The following is a 19,836-nucleotide window of genomic DNA, read 5'->3' as shown; positions in this document are numbered from 1 at the left end:
TAACACTACTAGTTAATTGTCATATTTACGTTTTCGACGCCTATAAATGTTGTCTAGTCTTATTTATTCGTTTATTTACGTAAGTCGTACTTGGTAACTTTATAATTAGTACCGTCTAAGTGATCGTAGAGTTCCATTTGCCTCCTGGTTTCAGAGCTATCCTAGACTTTCTTGTCAAAGCAGTAAATGGTTAAAATCATTTTTCTACAGAAACTATCAGCGTGTTTTAAATTATCTATACATATATAAAATAGATAGTATTTATCTGAATTAATGGCATTCTACTTATCCTGTTCGAACTAGGGCTATCAATGAGGTTATAATTAGCTTTGTAAAATATATTATCGTTATCATTTATCAAAGCATTTGGCGAAATTCAACACGATATCGATTATCTATAAGAAACACTAGTAGAAGTCTTACTAATTATACAGGACAAGAATTAAAATAAATATTTGTTGCCTTTCTTATAATAAGTCTACATTTTAATCCGTAGTTTACGATTGCTTTTTTAAGCATAATCGACATTCTACGTTTAATAGTGTTTTATTTCAGATACTAAAATACTTTCAAAACACACTATCGTACTACTTTAGCTGGCTGAAATCATTATACTTCTTTTGTCACATACTCAAATTATAGCAAAATCGAAATGGCAACAAATCACTTTATATCGCGTTATATAGTTGTTACTTTTATTTGGCTATCTTGGCAAACAGCTTTAAGTTATACTAATCAAATACCATCGGATGCTATCTGCCAATTATCTGTAAAAGATGCGACACAAGCTTATACTAAATTTAAAGACTTGACTAAATTGGATTGGTCTAGAGTGATTCTATTTAATATGAGTATAGGAAATCGGATTATACCTGCACATAATGGTTGGAGGGGTACTTATTTTTATGCATGGATAAAAAAAAATCTAGGTGAGGCTATTTATACCTTACCTACGACCTATATAGCCACGAGTCTAAGTCTTTATTCTGTTTTCATATCCGAATATAAGTTGTCTCTTGTTGAATCTACCGACGGCTGTTACGATCGTCTGCCTGACTTAGAAAGTAAAGATTATATCTTATTCAAGGCACTAGCCGAATTTACAGGCTTAAATCGTAGTTGTAGCGGTAAAAATTGCGGTACCGTCTGTCAAAGACATTTTATAAGAAACGATGGAAATTTTGCTCATGAAATTTACTATTCATGCTGTCCAAGTGGCGTACCGAAGACGGAGATTAATATTAACGAGTGTTTCATCGAGAAGAAACTAGAATGGTATGTTCCATTGATGGAGTTATTTTCAGTTTGTTTAAGCATCATTTTAAGTGGAGCAGCTACAGACAAAATTTTAAATTGGTTTATAACGGAATTTGAAAGGTAAGATCGCGATCTATATTATTATCAGTGTGATTCAGTACAATTTTCAAATACATTCTATAAATATTGTAAATAAACATACTTTGTATACCAACGTAAAGTTAGTGCTTGTGGTTATATTCAAGCTTTGAATATCTATATTGCTTTAATTTATTTACACTTTTAAATTCAAAAAATCTGACGCCTCTAAAGACCTTATTAGATTTGAGTATCGTGATAACTTGAAGTCGTAGAAACTCTAAGAGCTAAAATGTCAATCATAATATGGATTATTCTATAATATCAATTAATTGATACTACAAATTTTATATCGCGTAACTATCTGATTTGATGGGTATTATTATTAATGCTATGCTAAAATTTAACGCTCAATTATCTATGCTATTATATCTTCTTATTCTAAAAGTTTATATCTAATATTTAATCTTAGGGACATTGAAATCAAATCTACTCGTGTTCGTGTATTAAATGAATGTAAGCTAGAGCATCTAGGATACTTCTATCTATCCGATAAAGCTGACAGTAATCCTTGGATACATATACATCATGCCTTTAAATATTGTATATTTACAGTAATTTGTATGTCAGCTGGGTTTATATCGATATTTGTACAGAAATTTCCAATATTATTTATCCTTGTTCCTAAAATGTATCCGTATATAACACCACTTATACCGCATTTTATCAAACAAATATTTATGGTAGTAGCATTAATTAGCGGCGGTGGTATATTTTTTATACTTTTAGCCGATCTCCGGCAATTTTGCAAAGCAAAATATAGATTGAGTCAACAGGAACAACCTAAAATATCACAACGATATCGCTATATGTCGCGAAATAGCAATCGACAAGGCTATTTTCAATTATTCATCTATATTAACAAGATAACTCATCACTTAAGATCATTTCATGTTATAGGACTTTTCAATAACTTAGTAGCATTACTATTCTGCTTGCTGTTTTTTATAGCGGGAAGAGTAGGCACTTACCGTAGCGCAATGTTTATGACAGAAATATTAACAATTAAATTAAGAACTGCATTCCTACCAACTAATCCATCTTGGCGAGTTCCTTGTTATTTAATGTCTATGTTTTATGCTAGCGCAGCATTTTTATATTCCCTTGTTACGATAGGCTTTTTATGGATTGGTCTTCAACTCGTTTTCAGAGTCATTATTACTGTAACAGCATTTGTGGTCGCTTATTCGGTTTACTTTAGTCTTGTTATCGTTATAGTGATTCCATACGTACATTACATTATCCAAATATCTGATGCTTATAACAAAACTGATAGGATGATACGAAAACGAATAATCGCCTTAAAATATACAGGTGCGATAAAACGAATAGTAGGCAATATACTACAAGCAAATCAAGGTTATTTGGAAGTCTATGTAGCCATGGCATACGATGATATCCTTATAGATTTACCAGAAATGCTTGAAGATGTTAACATCCGAAAATACATCAAGATCTATGTTGAATGGATGAATCGCAAGCCTAACCATCAGATTATCGATGGAAACTCGAAAATTATTTTTGAATATAAAATATTACAAGATGGGAATGTTAAAGTTAAATTAAAGCAGTGTATTAATGGCTGCACTAATTGTCCGCAAGCTGAAAAGATCAATCATATGCTAGAATATATAGCTCAATATTTAAAGAATAGCAAGATCGAAGGCTTCGAAAAAAAGTTAACTCAGATTTACTATCCGAAAGAAGTGGCTGACGCAGACGATAAAAATAGTAATGAAGGCATAAGTAATGATAACGATAAATCTGACAATAAAGATGAGAAGAAAGATAAAAAGAAACACGAAGATAGAACTTGCGATCAGCCTGTTGCTATTCCTTTAGAGTTATATCAATATCTACGTTATTACGCTCCTCAAATATCAATCAGTCTATGGCGTGTATTCTTCAATATTATTTTTGTAAGCGGATTATTCTTCATATTTGTTTTAACAGTTTTACTGGATTATAAGATTCAAACGTTTTCATCGTTAAATTCTGCTATAGCTAAAACACCTGTTATCTATGTAGCTACAATTTTATCACTTAAACATCTTAAAATATCAGAATTAACAGAAGACGAAGTTGACGAGATTCTACTTACATATATTGTTAAATATCGAAGAGGATATCAATTCTTTTGTACAGAAGGGATACATTTTCAACCTGTAGTTCAAGCATATCGGATGATTTTTGTAAATTTTAATCAAAACTCAGACGATGATGAAGAAATGCTGCAACTTGATAGCACGACGTCGAATAATATCAGTCAGTCAAATAATACTAACCAGTTAAATGATGTGAATCAGTTGGATAATATGAATCAGCTGAATAATGCAAATTCGCAGAATAATCGATTCATTAATAATGGCGAGATTCAATTTAGATATATTTTAAATATACTAAGAAATGCTTTTGGATATCCTAAGAAACATGACGATTACGACTTGTTAAACGATAATTCTGAAGCTAACAGCACTGTTTCATGTTAAAATCAAAGCTAAATTAATTTGTTTGTTTTTACGTTATACGCATACAATTGCTGCATTAAATATCTTTTATTTAACATTAAAAGATAAATTATTTACTGAATCTTTTGGTAACGTTCGATAGTTAATAGAATATTTAATGTACTGCAAAAACGTTGCTAGATCGATAAAAGTACTAGAATTTCGCTAGTTTTATCATATTTCCATTACTTTTTCCTACTTGTTCGTACACATTAAAAGTCTTAAGTATGTATTCGTACGAATTAATTCATTTTAAATATTCCAATGAGAGAATGCTTAATTTGCTGCAAGTCTGACATTGTAGGTAGATGTCAGTGATAATAACATGTGAATGTAAAGAGTAATGAATGCGCCAAATGCCCAATGCTCATACAGAAATGCAAAAAGGAATCTGCAGTTACAAGCAAAATCAAACTGCAAAAATTATTCAAACGACTAAAAGCTTACGCAGTTGATAACATCGTGTAATACCGCAGCTTAAGCCTGAAAGAGGTAAAGGCGATTTGAAAAATGTGTAATCGTGTTATTTTGCTGTTTCTATAGATAGCTATTACAAGTTTCATACACAGCAAGGCCTGACTTACAGACTTTGCGATGCTAAAAAATTTATTTTACGTAAACAATCTTTTACTCGTATAGCGACAGGCGATGTATAACATAGTGTAGCCATTATTCTTAGGGAAACTGCACAATTAGAATCTATTTTGATCGTTGTAAAAATATTCTTTCTGTTATTGCCTTATGCCATATACAACGAACCGATGTAAATGCTTTAAGGTTAATGTCAAATATAACAGCGAATGCCATAATCAAAGGACTTGCAAAATAAATACTTCATTGCTGATTTGGAAACAACTTGAGTATTTAAATATTATTAGTAGCAACTGGCATAATTCGATATTAACTTCATTGCTTAAAAAAATATTTTAGTGATTAAATAATGATTTGAATTATACAGGTTAAAAAAATTTCTATATGACGTCTAGTAGAGAAGATTTTCGGCTTATAGGATGGGTTTAACAAATACTTTTCCTAATAGTGTTGATAGCGGAGTAATAGGAACGGAACTTAACCGTGATCAAGCGAATAGTCTATTATTTAGTACATGCAAATTGAGATTAGGAAATATCTTTAGAAAAATCAAACAGTCATTTGGACATTATGAAGGACAAGAAGATGATTTTTTAATAAAGAGTAAACGTGAATCGCTTTTACATCGCACATCATAATAGGACTGTAGCGATATCAGGCAATTAATAATTATAGTAGGGCGTGTTAGAAATAGAACAGTGATATGAAGTAAAGCACTATGTGATGTAGAATAGTCACTGCGCTAAATAAAGCAATTATAGATAACTGCTGATGATGTAGCGATATAACGTTGCGTTTTGAGTAACATACAAATGCGATCGATAATTCTTGAATAGTGCCTAATTAATAAAGTAATTCTAGATGTTTACTGGTATGATAAACGTTATCATGTTCTGTTTTTAGTAATATATTAATACTATTAGTAATTCTTGAGTAGTGCCTAATAAAAAAATTGAAGAAGGTTGCTAGTAGTATCAAATATAGTAATGTTCTATTTCTGATAATGCAATACACCAATACGATTCGCAGTTATTGAGTAATACATAAAGTTTTATGTAAATAGACTATATAGTACTGTATAGTATAGCATCTCTCTGGCACTAGTTTTACTTGAATATCACATTGATTATCAGGTAGCATCAATCAATTTTAAGCGTCTAGTTTTATCGGTTGGATAAGATCTCACCTACATGAGTCTAGCACTATCCTTGAAAGCAGTAACTATTTTCTCATGGTAAAAGTTACAATATACAATAACTATTAGACTACATTAATAGCAATAATTAAAACTTTACCATTCACTTCAAGTAATTAAAGGATAAAGACTTCATTTCTTAATAAAAATCAAAAGGCTACAATACTTCCACATCTTTTCTACGTGATAATCATAAGTAGAAGAATCAGATGCTGAAAATATGAGGCGTTATTCCGATTTTCCAATTTTTTTCTTCCCCATGATTGACCTAATTATTCTGTTTATACTTTGCATTTGCTACTACCTAGAAAATTATTCGGAATGAAAAGATACTTTTATAGAGAATAGCATAATGCAAATATAAACTAGGGCAAAGGTATTTAAGAGAATATAATAAAAAGTTACAGTATTCATCTCATGTACCTACGGAGTGTAGCAAAAAATATCAGCAGGTACCAATCTCTGCAAAATTTTTTGCAAATTTATTTAATAACTTCGGCAGGTGTTATCAAATTTTACCAAACTGCTGCTTACAGGATGATTCCTTCGGATTTATTCACGTATAGATATCGATATCGATATATTCTTCCATACATTATTTGCTTATTTCAAATAGTATTTTTTAAGGCATCAGTTCAAGCGACAAATGCTTCTATCTGCCTACCCACTTGCCATCTGATTGTGGAGAATGGATCATCTTCATATGCTCAGTTTCAAGAAGTTGTTCGCTCAAAAACAACAAAAGCCGTTTTTTTTTAATTATTTCTTGAAAATCAGAACATACAGAAATGGTCTGCCCCGGAAACATATTATGCATGGATAAGAGATGAATTTGGCAAAGCTTTAATTTCTTTACCTAGCGATTACATAGCTACAAGCTTAAGCCTTCCTTCAGTTTTCACATCATCTCAACGTTTATCTTTTAGGGAATCAAGCAAAGGTTGTTATCTATTGCTACCAAATGACCGATGTCGAATTCATGTCATATTCACAACACTTGTACAATTTATGAACTTAAATCAAAGTTGCCAAGGGGAAGCTTGTTTTACAATATGTAGACGACGCTATCTTAAAAATGATGGACATTCTAACCATGCAGTTGACTATTCATGCTGTAAAAGAAGTAGAATCAATCCAAAAATAGATATTGATACATGTTTAAAGCGAGAGGAAGAAGAATGGTACTTTCCAGTAATGCAAATAATTTCCGTAGCAATTAGTTCCTGTATGGCTGCTGTAGTAGTTGATAAACTTACTAAGAGCTTTTTGGAAGAACTAGGGAGTTATCGGTAGGCTAAATTTTTAATATAATAACATAAATCATATTTTGCGAGTAATTTTAAATCTTACTGCTATATTATAGTTAGTTTAGCAGATATGTATTCCTATGATACTTTGACACAGTATTTCTTCTTTTATTTCAATTTATCATAAATCTAGCTTACAAGTATTAATTTTGCTCGTAAATCAGGCTAAACCTATACTCAATTAGTCGAAGATAATCTAAAATTGAACTTTAGGTCATTTATATTTATTCATCACGAAAGATACCACTACGTTGCTTGATTTTGAAAGTTATGAAAGGGTGACAACTATCGAATAAATAGGACAGTATAACTTCAAGATATCTATTTCTGCGTATATATTTGTACTATTTATGCAAGTCTGGTTAGTTATTGGTAACAAATGTTGTAATTATAGACCAAAAGAATATTTGATGAAACATGATCATTACTAATTTTTGTAATTGATTTTACAAAAACCGGTATCTGTGCAGCTTAAATTTTAATTCCAAAACTATGAATTTTTAAGAGTTCTATGAATGATTAATTAAGCAATATTCCACTCAAATGACAACTACAGTACATATTCCCGAATTATATTTAGCTATCTACATTTAATTTATTTACTGTTACGAAGTATACTTAGCGAACAGATCTTTATGACTTTTATTAGAAATATCACAATCGATCTCTTTCTAACTATGCATTGTACTTTATATCAATATCTGACTCATAACAGATTCATAATACCATTATATAGAGATCAGAAATACTATCACATTTAGCTTTTACTGTAACCTAATCTTTTCTTAGGTTAAAACATGAACTGCTACCTACTACAACCTACATATACTGACTACTAATACTTGTAAAATTGTTCTGATAGATATGTAAAGCTTAAATCACCCCACGACCGAAATGAGAGTGAGTATCAGGAGCCAAGTCTGATTTTAAGTACTAATTCGGATCAGGAACCAAATCAAGAATCCAGCGATCAATTATTGCTCGGATCATCCCAAGAAATCCATCGGCTAGCACGTCAATCCGGTGATATTTCGTTGCTTCAAGCAGAAAGTCATATTAAAATGATCAAAATTCGTATTTTAGACTCTCTAAGATTTCAGAACGCCAAGTATTTCAATCTTCATAATTGCACCACCAAAAAGCTTTGGTCAGAAATTATTTACTGCTTTAAATTATCATCATTGACTATTTTGTCTTGCCTTTTGGGACTGGCATCTTTAATGATACAGCGATACACAATCCTATTTATTATTAACCCTAAAATAGCTAAAGTCTCGATTCCTCGCACGATCATGTTGACAATTATGATTTCTGTAGGTATTAACATTATCTATACTTTGATCGTAATCTTGGCTCGCTTGACACAAATAAGATTTAGTAATTCAAGATATCAATCTAGCAAAAGTCTTACAAACGACCAAGAGCTACAAACTAGACAAAAATATATTACAGCAAGTCATGACCAGCAGTCATATCTTCAACTGAAGATTACCCTTATCGATATGAAATACCACTTGCTGTCTATGCAATTACTGCAATTTGTTAAGGATCTGTTCACGTTTCTACTTTGCCTACCATTTTGTTTATTAAGACTTATTGGCCTTTTACGAGCGGTGTTTTTCATTTCTAAGCTATTAACATTGAATTTAAAAAGGACATTACCGCTCCATATAGCCAATTGGCCATTGACAAATCGCTTCGTGTCTACAACATTGACACTAATCTCATTTTACTACTCCATCACTACTATAGTGCTGTTGATTTGCGGACTGCAGTTGATTTTTAGAATCATTATTTCTGTGACGACATTTATTATTGCATTCTCAGCCTATTTCCATGTAATAATTATTACCGCGATTCCGTACTTGCATTATATTTACCTATTATTAAGCGCATACACTAGCCGAGGTCCTCTTATACGTGAAAGAATTATTCGTGTACAGCAAAGTGTAGAAGAAAATATCGAGACAATAATGAACAGTAAGGAAGGAATTTTGCAAGTGGAATTTATTATCACTCAAACTAGCGCCAGTAGTATTGAAGAAATAGATATTGATGTCCCAGAAATGTTGAATGATGAAATTATTAAATATCACATCAAAGCTTATATCAAACAAAGTATAAGAGATGGCCATCATGATAAAGTTAATGGAACATCCACTATGATAATGCAATATAATAAGCTGGATAACAACAGAGTCACAGTTAAATTATTGCAGTGTGGTTTTGATTGCATAGAATGTTCTTTTGATAACAATTACAATACGTTAATAAAGATGATCGAAGTTCACTTACAGAATAAAGATCCACAGTACTTTCGCAGCAAATTAACACCTACGTACCATAATGTATATGAAACTGCCAATTCTCAATGTACTGGTATTCCTGTAGAATTATACGAATATCTTAGACACTACGCTCCTCAGATATCAATTAGTCTCTTGCAATTAGCATTCAATATTTTAATTGTAACATTTCTATTTTTTTGCTACATTGCCACAGTTCTTCTCTTTTATAAAATTCATTCGTTTACGACATTAAATGCGATTATCGCAAATACATCAGTTGTATATTTAGCTACAGTTATTTCCCTCAAATACTCAAACGTATATAAGATCAAGAAAGAATTCATCGATAGTATTATATCCCTTAGCATTATTCAATACAGAAGAGGATATAAAATATTTTTCAAAAGAGGCTTCGAATTTCATTCTATTTCTCAGATAATAAATTTGGCTGTAGGTTAATGTGATCAAACTGTTATAAAGGACTGAAAATGAAGTCCGTTGTAACCTTAAAACATAGAAATGGAAGCTATTTAATTTGGAAAATGGATGTGTCACTATACATTTAATTCTCCTTATTAAATAATATGGGGGAATATAACTATTGTATTATTTAAAAAGTAATTCAATCGTTGTTTTTATGACTAAATTTTGCTATCTAAAGATTCATTTTAAATTTTTCATATAGTTTAGTAGTCAAGAGTCTTGTCAGGGATAAAAATTGATGTATTTGATAATACTGTAATTTGGCTAGTACATATTATTTTGTAAGAGAATCTTTAAGTGATTCGTGTCTGGACATTCTATAATTTGTGTTTTTATATGTGGGACAAGTTAGTTAGTCCAAGTTAATTTAGAGCGTGATAGAGTACTAAATATCCACTTTCTTTTATCGCCATGAGTACTATGAAGACTATAAAATGTGATGCTATTAGAAAATTAAGAGTGGAGCAAAACGAGAATCACGTTTGAAGAAGTAATATGACGTTTGCAGACCATTTGGTCTCTAGGTTGTAGGTGAGATTATTCCTTTATTGCAAGCTTGTATAGTTGCTGGCAGTACTAATTCTGCTTATTGCTATCTCTTCACTTATCAATCTCGTCATAAACTAATTGTATGGCTATTAGTGGCAAATCTCTATAATTTTAAATAAATTGATGTTCGATTGTTTTCTACGACTAAATTGTTGTCAAAGTATTGTGAAATGCATTTATGAGCCAGGATAAGCAAGAAAAAGCTATTTCTATGTACGAAAATTTACTCAAAATTGGATTTTCAAATCTTCACCATGATCATCTTGATATTTCTACATTACATGATAATATAGGAAAAGTGTACATAAATTAGAGTAATGAATATGAAGAAGCTACTAGTATATAGGAGAAATTACTCGAATTTCGATTGTCCGTTCTTGATCACATTTATCCCAACATTGCCATATCATGTAGCAGCATCGAAAATATCTACCAGGCATAAAAGAGTATGTAGAAACTATTTATATGTATAAGAAATCGCATAAAATTTAACCATTAGTCCATGGTTGCAATTATTCTAATATTACTCAATCACATTACAGAATGAGAAACACGTTTAATAGTCTGAGTAAGTACGAAATGGCAATGACATACTTCATGTAATATTTAGTAAGATTGGAATGATTGTGTGCATGCATTGATAGTTTCAAGTATTTTCTCAGCAAAGGCTTAGAATTGCCAGTCCATGAATATAAAAGATGCACATAGGAATAAGGGTTAATATAAAGAGGTTACTACAATGCATGAGAGGTTATCCAAAATTTTTTATCCAGTAACAGTACATTTTCGTCAGGATTAAAAAAGAAAACCTTATTTTCAGGTAAGAAGTAACCCTACTTGAGCCCAATTTACAGCTGTTGATCACAATCATCTCAATATTATTAAATTACATAAAATAGAAGGATGGGCCTATTCGATAGAGTAGCATCAAAAATACATCTATGGCACTTTGAAAATGGTAACCAAAGAAAGAGTCAAGTATCACATGAAAATAGTACGCTGGACAGTAGAAAAGTCATAGTTCGATCATTATAACGTTTTATCAATGACGTAAAATGTTATTTTAATATAGAATACAAAGCTTTCCTAAACATTAGATTCACTTTGTAGAACAGAAATTGTTAATAATTCCGTTGCAAAACGAACACCGAAATACTATAGTGTTTATGAAACTAAAACATTTTCAAAGTATTCGTATTCCAAAGCAGTTCTAATCTTAGACGCTACACGTTTGAAATATCAGCTAGTCAATTACAAATGGCATCCAATACTCCATCGTTAATGCTTATTCTTTTCTTTGTACTACTACAGTCCTTGTCTTTTATAACATTTATCCATGTGCAATATTAAATATAAATATGGGTAATGTATCAAATTATGTACTCTATTAAGCTGTAATTGTGCTTATAAAATATTTATATTGATTCAAGATCAAGAATAAACGATCCACAAAATCTTTAAAATGTTAATATTATCGCATTCAATATACATTAGAAGAGTATATGAAATAATTTCCAAAAGAGGAATCGAAATTATAATGTAATTCTCAAACAATATTTTCGCTATCATTGCTGCATAAAATGAGATATACGTCTACTTAAAAAAATATTGATTTTCCTGCTACTTTTCCTAAACTTGATCTTTTTCTATAATAAAGTTTGAACTTATACGTAAGATATCTTTACTATTACAAGCAGAATGTTTTTTATTGATGGATATTCCTAGTGCTGCAAAATGAGCTGATTTGATGATGTATTAATTATCAGTATTATAACATTTAAGCGCATTGATATCAGGTTACTACCATAATCGTTTACTCAATGTTTAGTATTGCTTTTTTTTATTTATACTTAGATGAGGAGCTTATCGTTTGTAGTACTTATTTACTTCACAAAATCTATTAAATTGAGCACAAGTTAGTGAAAGCCTACCCTATGATACTTAAAGAAAGGGCCTATCTATAGCTTTTACAGGTTAGAATATCTTAGTACGCGATTGGAGCTATAGTCTATCCTTCAAGATAGAACTTTTATGCCAAGTAAACATGGTATTGTAATCTCTATATTTAAATGTTCAAATTGATAAATTATTGCCGCGAAGTGCTTATAACGCTTGATTGTATTTGATTATTTATGTCTGAAAAAAATTTCGTGTTTGTTCTTGTTACGATATTAATAAGATAGTTGGGCATTAGCTGTTGTATGTAAAGTCTAAAAGCTATTATGATTATTGCTTTAATGATTAAAATCTTGTTAACTGAAGGTCAGCTATGACCTTTTTGATCGTATGATAGCATTAGTTAAGTCAAAGTATTTTTACAATGGTTATTAGTTTTTTAAGCCTTAATGAACCTTTATTTAGAAGTATGCTTGCTGAGATGATTCCGAAATATAATAGATTGATAATAATAATAGCATCAATAGTTACTAGCTCTGTGAAGCTTATAAATGGAGCGCGATTCGAAAAGTAGAGATATTCTTTCCAGTTAAGTCTAGAGTTTAACTTCGTCCTCAACTTTTCTTAGTAGGTCTGTTGCAGGAGAAAGCTAATTGACCACTAGTTCTTACCGTTCGGTTTATCTTGACAAAACGGAGCTAGGATAGCCCACGAGGTACTCCGAATATCGGCTAGCTGAGATATACGATTTACTGACTCACAACAAACTTAGCAACCATTAAGTAGCTAATATTTTTATTTATCTTTTTACTACACTACACGTAACTAAGAGCTAGGAATTATGCTATACGTGTAGATCCTAAATTATTGCCTGATGATACAGGACTTATAATCTTTTAAGAGAAACTCAAATTTTAATAATCGTGAATACTCGTCTACGTGCACTGATAAAACAACGGAGTACTTGAATGATTTACTACTATATTTAAATACTAGTATTTGTGATAGCATATACCTACAGAAAAGACCTAATATGTCCTCTATGCCTAATTTACATTCTAAATCGTAAAACAATTGCAAAACTTTGGACTAAGGTTATAGTACTAGTCCTCCATTGCTCGTCGCCATTGTGAAGTACTGCAGGAACCGGCTACGTGGGACAGATATTATTTACTATAGATTAATACTATAATGGCGGCTCTAGATCGTTAAATAAAGAATACAGGTGTTCTCTCTAATCCCAACCTCGTTTATTATTATGAAAGAATTGATCTAACTTTATAATTGTTATTGCTACTTAATGCAAAACTTATCGAACAAACGAAACTTGACGTTTATTTGCTGTGATTAGTTTTAAAACCTTCACATTACTAGCTATGAAACTCAATTAACTATAGGGGTTAACAGTATAATGCAATCATTCCTAGGAATCGATCAATGGATGCCGTCTTTTTCCGGGAATTTCTGAATGTCATAATTGGTCGAAACAATTATCTTTGGCTAAAATATCTTTCTAATAGCTGTTTATGCAGGCTTTCATATAAATTTCATTACAAAATGATTATCCAAGATAAAAGGATAAAGACAATTATTGGTCTGTAAATGTTACGGTATTTGTAATAAAATCTTAACGCGTTTTGGCATTGAAACTTTGTATTATTAAAAACTGTTTTGAATTATAGTATCTTGCTTATTTCTTGATACCACCAACAGCTCTGCGAAGCGTATAAAAACAGCATCATGATCTTGAAGCGAGTTTAGAATCCGTAAACTATATAGGAATAAAATAAGAGATTTATCGGCCAGCTTATTCGTAACGTTGATGGTAAGTAAATCTAATAGGTGTCTTAATGGATGGAGTTTGTTTCTAATATTACAAATCGATCTTTAATGTATTCATCTCTAGCGCTATATATAACTTACTTCTATTCTTAGGCTTATTTGATGCATATTTGATAAAGTACTAGCTTTTACTTCGCTTACCTTTTGCTAATACTAGTATATTCTCCAAGTTTTTTTAATTATTTCAAGATTTCGTTTGACATTAAAATCTCTCAAACTATAACTGACCTATATTTAGCATAAATAAGAATCTTTAATAATCGAATACACTTAAATACAAACATTTAAATCAATGCGGCGAAATGCCGTTAAAGTCGTTAATATTCTAGCAAAACACACAAAATTCTGACAAGTAGTATTCTTCGTTTTGATTAAGTCAATACATGGAAGTAATATCGATATATCTTTCTTTCCATTATTTCTTACAGGACAATGATTTTAGGTTTATTTACCAATCGATCTCATTATATGGCATTTATCGTTTGCTTAATCCAAGTAGCGTATACTAATCCATCCGATCAAGTGATACAGCAGCCTTTTGACACCTGTAATTGCTCACTAACTGTGAAGGATAATGTATCTGAATATGCCCGATTTCGAGAACTTACCCGACCAAAAACAATTCGAGTAATCTTTTTTAATTTGACTATAGATAATAAGAATCTGCAGACTGATCATAAAAACCATGACTTTTATGGATGGGTTAGAGAAGATGCTGGTATAGCTATGATTTCTTTATCTACCGATTACATTGCTACAGGCTTAAACCTATATGCAGCTTTCACACACGAACAGAGTTTCAATCTTATTGAATCAAACCAAGGTTGCTACGCTCGACTAACAAATGATTCCCAAAAAATGCATATCGTATTTACAACATTACTACAATTTACAAATTTAAACCAAGGTTGTTATGGTCAAAATTGTTCTACAATATGTTGGCGACGCTTTAATAGAGAAGATATATTCCTTAATCATAACGTATCCTATTCATGCTGTAATAGAGAAACCATTAACCCCAAAATTAACGTTAGCACATGTCTAGTCCCTCCAAAACAACTTTGGTATGGTCCTGCTGTACAAATAATTTCCATTATACTTAGCTTGCTTATGGCTGCTACACTAATAGATAAACTTTTTAACAACTTTTTGCAAGAATTAGGCAGTTATCGGTAAGTCACAAATTTTATAATGCAGAGTATTATTAACCTAAAATTCTATAACAAATTTTATATACTAGTCTACAAACGATGTATCATTTATTGTTTATCTATTATTAAGTAACCCGACTAAATGCTTCAATATTCAGCATCCAGCGCAAGCAAGACTTATTCTTCTCATAGTAGAAAATATTAATCTCTTAACGCTACTGTATATTCCATATAATGGAATACAGCATTGCATTAACATCATTAGTACAGATTCGAAGTATTAATTCAGTATATGTAACATTCAGTCTTAGTAGAATTACTTTTCTTATAGATATTTCCGACAAGAATCTCTCCTTACCTCAGATCAGAGCCAAACTCATCAATTAAACCAACTCCTAACTAATAATTCGCATCAGGAATCAATTCAAAACTCATCTCATCAATCATTGCTTAGATCATCTCATCAAATGAGTGGAGCATACTTAAGATGCAGCATTTGTATATTACCAAATTCGACAAATCTATTGCAGATGGTTAAGGTTCGCATCTTAGATACGTTACACTTTCAAAATGTTAACTATCTCTACTTTTCTGATTATGCTACCAAGTACCATTGGCTAGAAATTAATCATTGTATTAAATTACTATCATTTATTATTTTGTCTGGTGGGTTGGGATTTCTTTCTATTATTGTACAACGAAATTCAACACTTTTTATTGTTATGCCTAGGTTTTATCAATTGGAGAAATTTCACAATATTAAAGAACTAGGTTTAATTATAGCAGTAATTTGTGTACCATACATATTGATCTTAATTGTAGCCTATTTGAAACAAGTATGGTCTAGTGATTCAAAAAAATTGTTTAATCAAAGTCACGCCAACGATCAAGAGCTACTATCTAGACAAACATACTTGACACCAAGTAATGACCGACAGTCCTATCACCAAATTAAGATTATTCTTGTTGATATGAAACGCCACTTACTCTCTCTACAATTATTTCAATTTATCAAAGATCTCTTAACATTTATAATCTGCTTGCCATTTTGTATGTTTGGACTTATTGGACTTTTAAGAGCTTTCTTTTTTATTTCTGAACTATTAACTTTTAAATTGAAAGGAAATTTACTCCCTAAGAGAGCGAATTGGCCTTTAGCATATCGTCTTATGTCAGTTATCATGACGATATACTCTGTTTTTTTCGTCATTTTTACTGCATCACTTTTAATTGGCGGTTTACAACTGATTATTAGAATCTTCATTACTATGACGACATTTATTTTCGCGTTTTCTACCAATTTCAATGTAATTATTGTTATTATGATTCCATACTCGCATCACATTTATTTGTTATTAAGTGCATACTCTAATCGAGGTCCTCTTATATGTCACCGGATTATTGCTGTAAAATCAAGAATTGAAGAAAATATTCAAACAATATTGGAGAGTAAGCAAGGTTATTTGAGAGTTAATTTTATTATCGCTGAAAATAACAGTATTAATAACGTAGAATTTGATATCCCAGAAATGTTAAATGAAGAAATTATCAAAAAAAGTATTGAGGATTGCATCAAGCGAAGTCTTAGAGATGGCTATCATCATGCAATTAATGGAACTTCGAGCATCATTTTTCATTACTCACGTAATGAGTCGGATAATAACAAAGTTACAGTCAAATTATTGCAATGTGGCTTCGGTTGTGTAAAATGTACTTTTGACAACGGATACAGCACACTCACAGGGATAATTGAAGCTCACTTACAAAACAGAGATTCTCATTATTTTCGTACTAAATTAACTCCTACCTACTATGATATATATGAAAATGGAACTCATCAATGCACAGGTATTCCAGCAGAATTATACGATTATCTGAAATATTATACATCTGAGATTTCAATTAGTCCATTACAAGTAGCATTTAACATTTTAATCGTAACAGGTCTATTCTTTTATTATATCATTACATTCTTTCTAGTTTATGAATTTCGTTCAATTTCATCGTTAAATTCGATTATTGCTAATACCTCGATTGCCTATTTAGCTACAACTCTAACTTTAAAGTATTTCAAACTATTCGAGATCAAGAATGAAAGAATCGACAAGATATTAATTCTTAACATTACTCAATATCGACGAGGTTATAAAATATTTTTCAAGCGAGGCGTCGAATTTCAACCTATTTCTCAGATGATAAGCATGGCCGTAAGATAATAATACGCGAATAAATAGACAAAAACTGAGGATACTGTTAACTATTGCTATTAATACGCCTTTTTATGTTGACCTATTTTATCATCTTACTACAAAATTGTATATTTTTAACGATAGTCGAGGGCGAACATTTGTTTATCATTATTATAAGCTGTAAAATAACACTATACCGCAATCTAAATAATTAAATAATTATTTAATTTGTATTATCAGTACATAGTGTACTCATTTTCTTCCTATAATTATTGCTATTACATGTTAAAGAAAATAAAGACATTATTACAAAATTTTAACGGTGTCTAACATTTGTTCTAGAAGAATTGGATATTATAAGTAACTCGTGTACGAAAAATTATAAATACAATCAAATAACCAAGTAGAAGCAAATATTGCTATATTAGGTTCAGCATCAGCGTGAATGATAGCAGGAATTATCGTCATTAATCACCGTAATAACATAGAATAGACAGTATTAACTATTGTCGTAGAAAATTATTATAAAGTAGGACATCCGTTGCTATTAGATGACCAACATTAGCAGTTGCAAGTAAAATCTAAAATGTACTGTGATTGTAGCATTAGTGACTAAATCTTAATAATTAAGGTTCAATTGTTACCTTTTTATAGTAAAATTAGTCAAATCAATGAACTTTTACAATTTTTGTTAGTTTTCTGAGTCTTAATGAACTTTCATTTAGAAAGCATGCTGGTGGAGATGCTTCTGAAACATGATAGATTGATAATAATAAAAATCTTTAGGATCACTAACAGTTGGTAGATCTATGAAGCTTACAAGTGCCGACAGTGACAGTCTTTCCAATAACGTAAAGTTTTTAAATTCATCGACTATTTCTAATAAAGCTATTCCTAGTTGCTATGTTCGACTAACAAGTGATTCCGAAAGAAATTATATTGTATTTGCGCCATTATTACAATTTACAAACTCAAGTGGAGGTTGTTTTGGTAGATATTGTCCCACAATATTTTGGCGACGCTTTAATAGAAAACAGGAACTTTTACATCATCCTATATCTTATTCATGCTGTAGCAGAGAAATACCTGCTCCAAAAATTAACATTAGTACATGCCTAGTTCCAAGGAAACAGAAATGGATAGTTCCTATAGTACAAAAAATTGCGATAATAATCAGTTCCCTTATAGCTGCTACTATGTTAGATAAACTTATTAGCAACTTCTTGAAAGAATTAGATAATTATCGGTAAGTCACAAATTCTACAAAGCGGTAGAAAATTAACCTTAAATTCAGTTTCAAACTTTATGTACTACCGGTCTATATGCAATCTGTTGTTTGCTGTCTATCTATTCAGAAGTACTCCAACTAATTACATCAATGTTCAGTACCCAGCGCAAACAAAGCTTGTTTTCTCACGGTAAAAAATGTTAATTTTTTACAGTTGCAGTCCATACAATACAATACAGTGCTGTATCTATGGCAATGCTAGCTCAGATCCAAAGTGTTATTACAGTATATGTAGCATATAACCCGAATAAAATCTTCCTTCAATAGATATTGCGAACAAAAATCTCACCTTACCTCAGACGAGGGTCAAGATCAAGATCATTGGATCATTGGGTAAGATCATTCGGATAGAGACTGATGATGAGATGATTTAAGTATTACTTGTAATATACCAAATTTCTCCCAAATATTAAGGATATAGAACATGAACCTTAAACCTAGAAACAGGCAAACCGTTATAACTGCATTTAACGATAGTTTGCGTGTTGCTTTTACCCGCTAATATTGCTTGGGTTAAAGTTGATGTTCTATATTCTTTTCAATTGGGAGAAATTTGGTATAGTACATGTAATGCTTAAGTAATCTCATCATCAGTCTCTATCTACTACATATTCAAAATTATTGCCCATAATCTACTACAAAAATCTACTGTATATTATTAGGATATATTTGTATAAATTACTTACCGTACACGAATTAGTTTAATTTGCCTTCAAATTTATCGGACAGCTAAAGCTCCGGGCTTTATTTCAATTAATAACATATCTGATTGTGCGGGTAGGAATAATTAGTATAATAGAGCAACAATGGACGAAAAAAATTATTAGAAACTAAGAGCTTTTGAAGCCCAACACAAAATAAATTTGGTGGAAATACCAGTTTATTATCATTTGTGATAACGAATTTTACAAAATTAGTTAGAAGATTAACAAAAGGCAGAATTACTGCCTTGACTAACCAAATCATCAAATTAAAGAGATATACTTATGATTTAAGGAAAATCCTAATCGTTATCGACTACCACACTATCTTGATCTCACTAAACTACTGAATTATGTCACTTTTTATTTGCTACATAGAGTAGCTGGCGGTACCAAATAATCGAATTATCACTCTAAAGTATTCTAAGTAAAAATAGCAATTAAAATATATGAT

The 19,836-nt window shown here is 30.9% G+C and overlaps 2 protein-coding genes across 2 annotated transcripts; both read left to right on the top strand.

The window, feature by feature from the left end:
• Nucleotides 1-652: 652 nt before the first annotated feature.
• TRIADDRAFT_60552 (uncharacterized protein) lies at nt 653-3,884 on the top strand (the record flags this gene model as incomplete). The annotated part of the gene is made up of 2 exons (XM_002116567.1): nt 653-1,377; nt 1,808-3,884. The coding sequence occupies 2 exons, from the start codon at nt 653-655 to the stop codon at nt 3,882-3,884; spliced, it is 2,802 nt and encodes a 933-aa protein (XP_002116603.1).
• Nucleotides 3,885-14,485: 10,601 nt separating this feature from the next.
• TRIADDRAFT_60551 (uncharacterized protein) lies at nt 14,486-17,420 on the top strand (the record flags this gene model as incomplete). The annotated part of the gene is made up of 2 exons (XM_002116566.1): nt 14,486-15,225; nt 15,536-17,420. The coding sequence occupies 2 exons, from the start codon at nt 14,486-14,488 to the stop codon at nt 17,418-17,420; spliced, it is 2,625 nt and encodes an 874-aa protein (XP_002116602.1).
• Nucleotides 17,421-19,836: the final 2,416 nt, after the last annotated feature.

This window comes from Trichoplax adhaerens, genomic scaffold (assembly GCF_000150275.1).
Source record: "Trichoplax adhaerens TRIADscaffold_16 genomic scaffold, whole genome shotgun sequence".
In the NCBI taxonomy this organism is placed as follows: domain Eukaryota; kingdom Metazoa; phylum Placozoa; class Uniplacotomia; order Trichoplacea; family Trichoplacidae; genus Trichoplax; species Trichoplax adhaerens.
The sequence above is the reverse complement of the archived record's forward strand: the minus strand, read 5'-3'. Positions and strand labels throughout refer to the sequence as shown.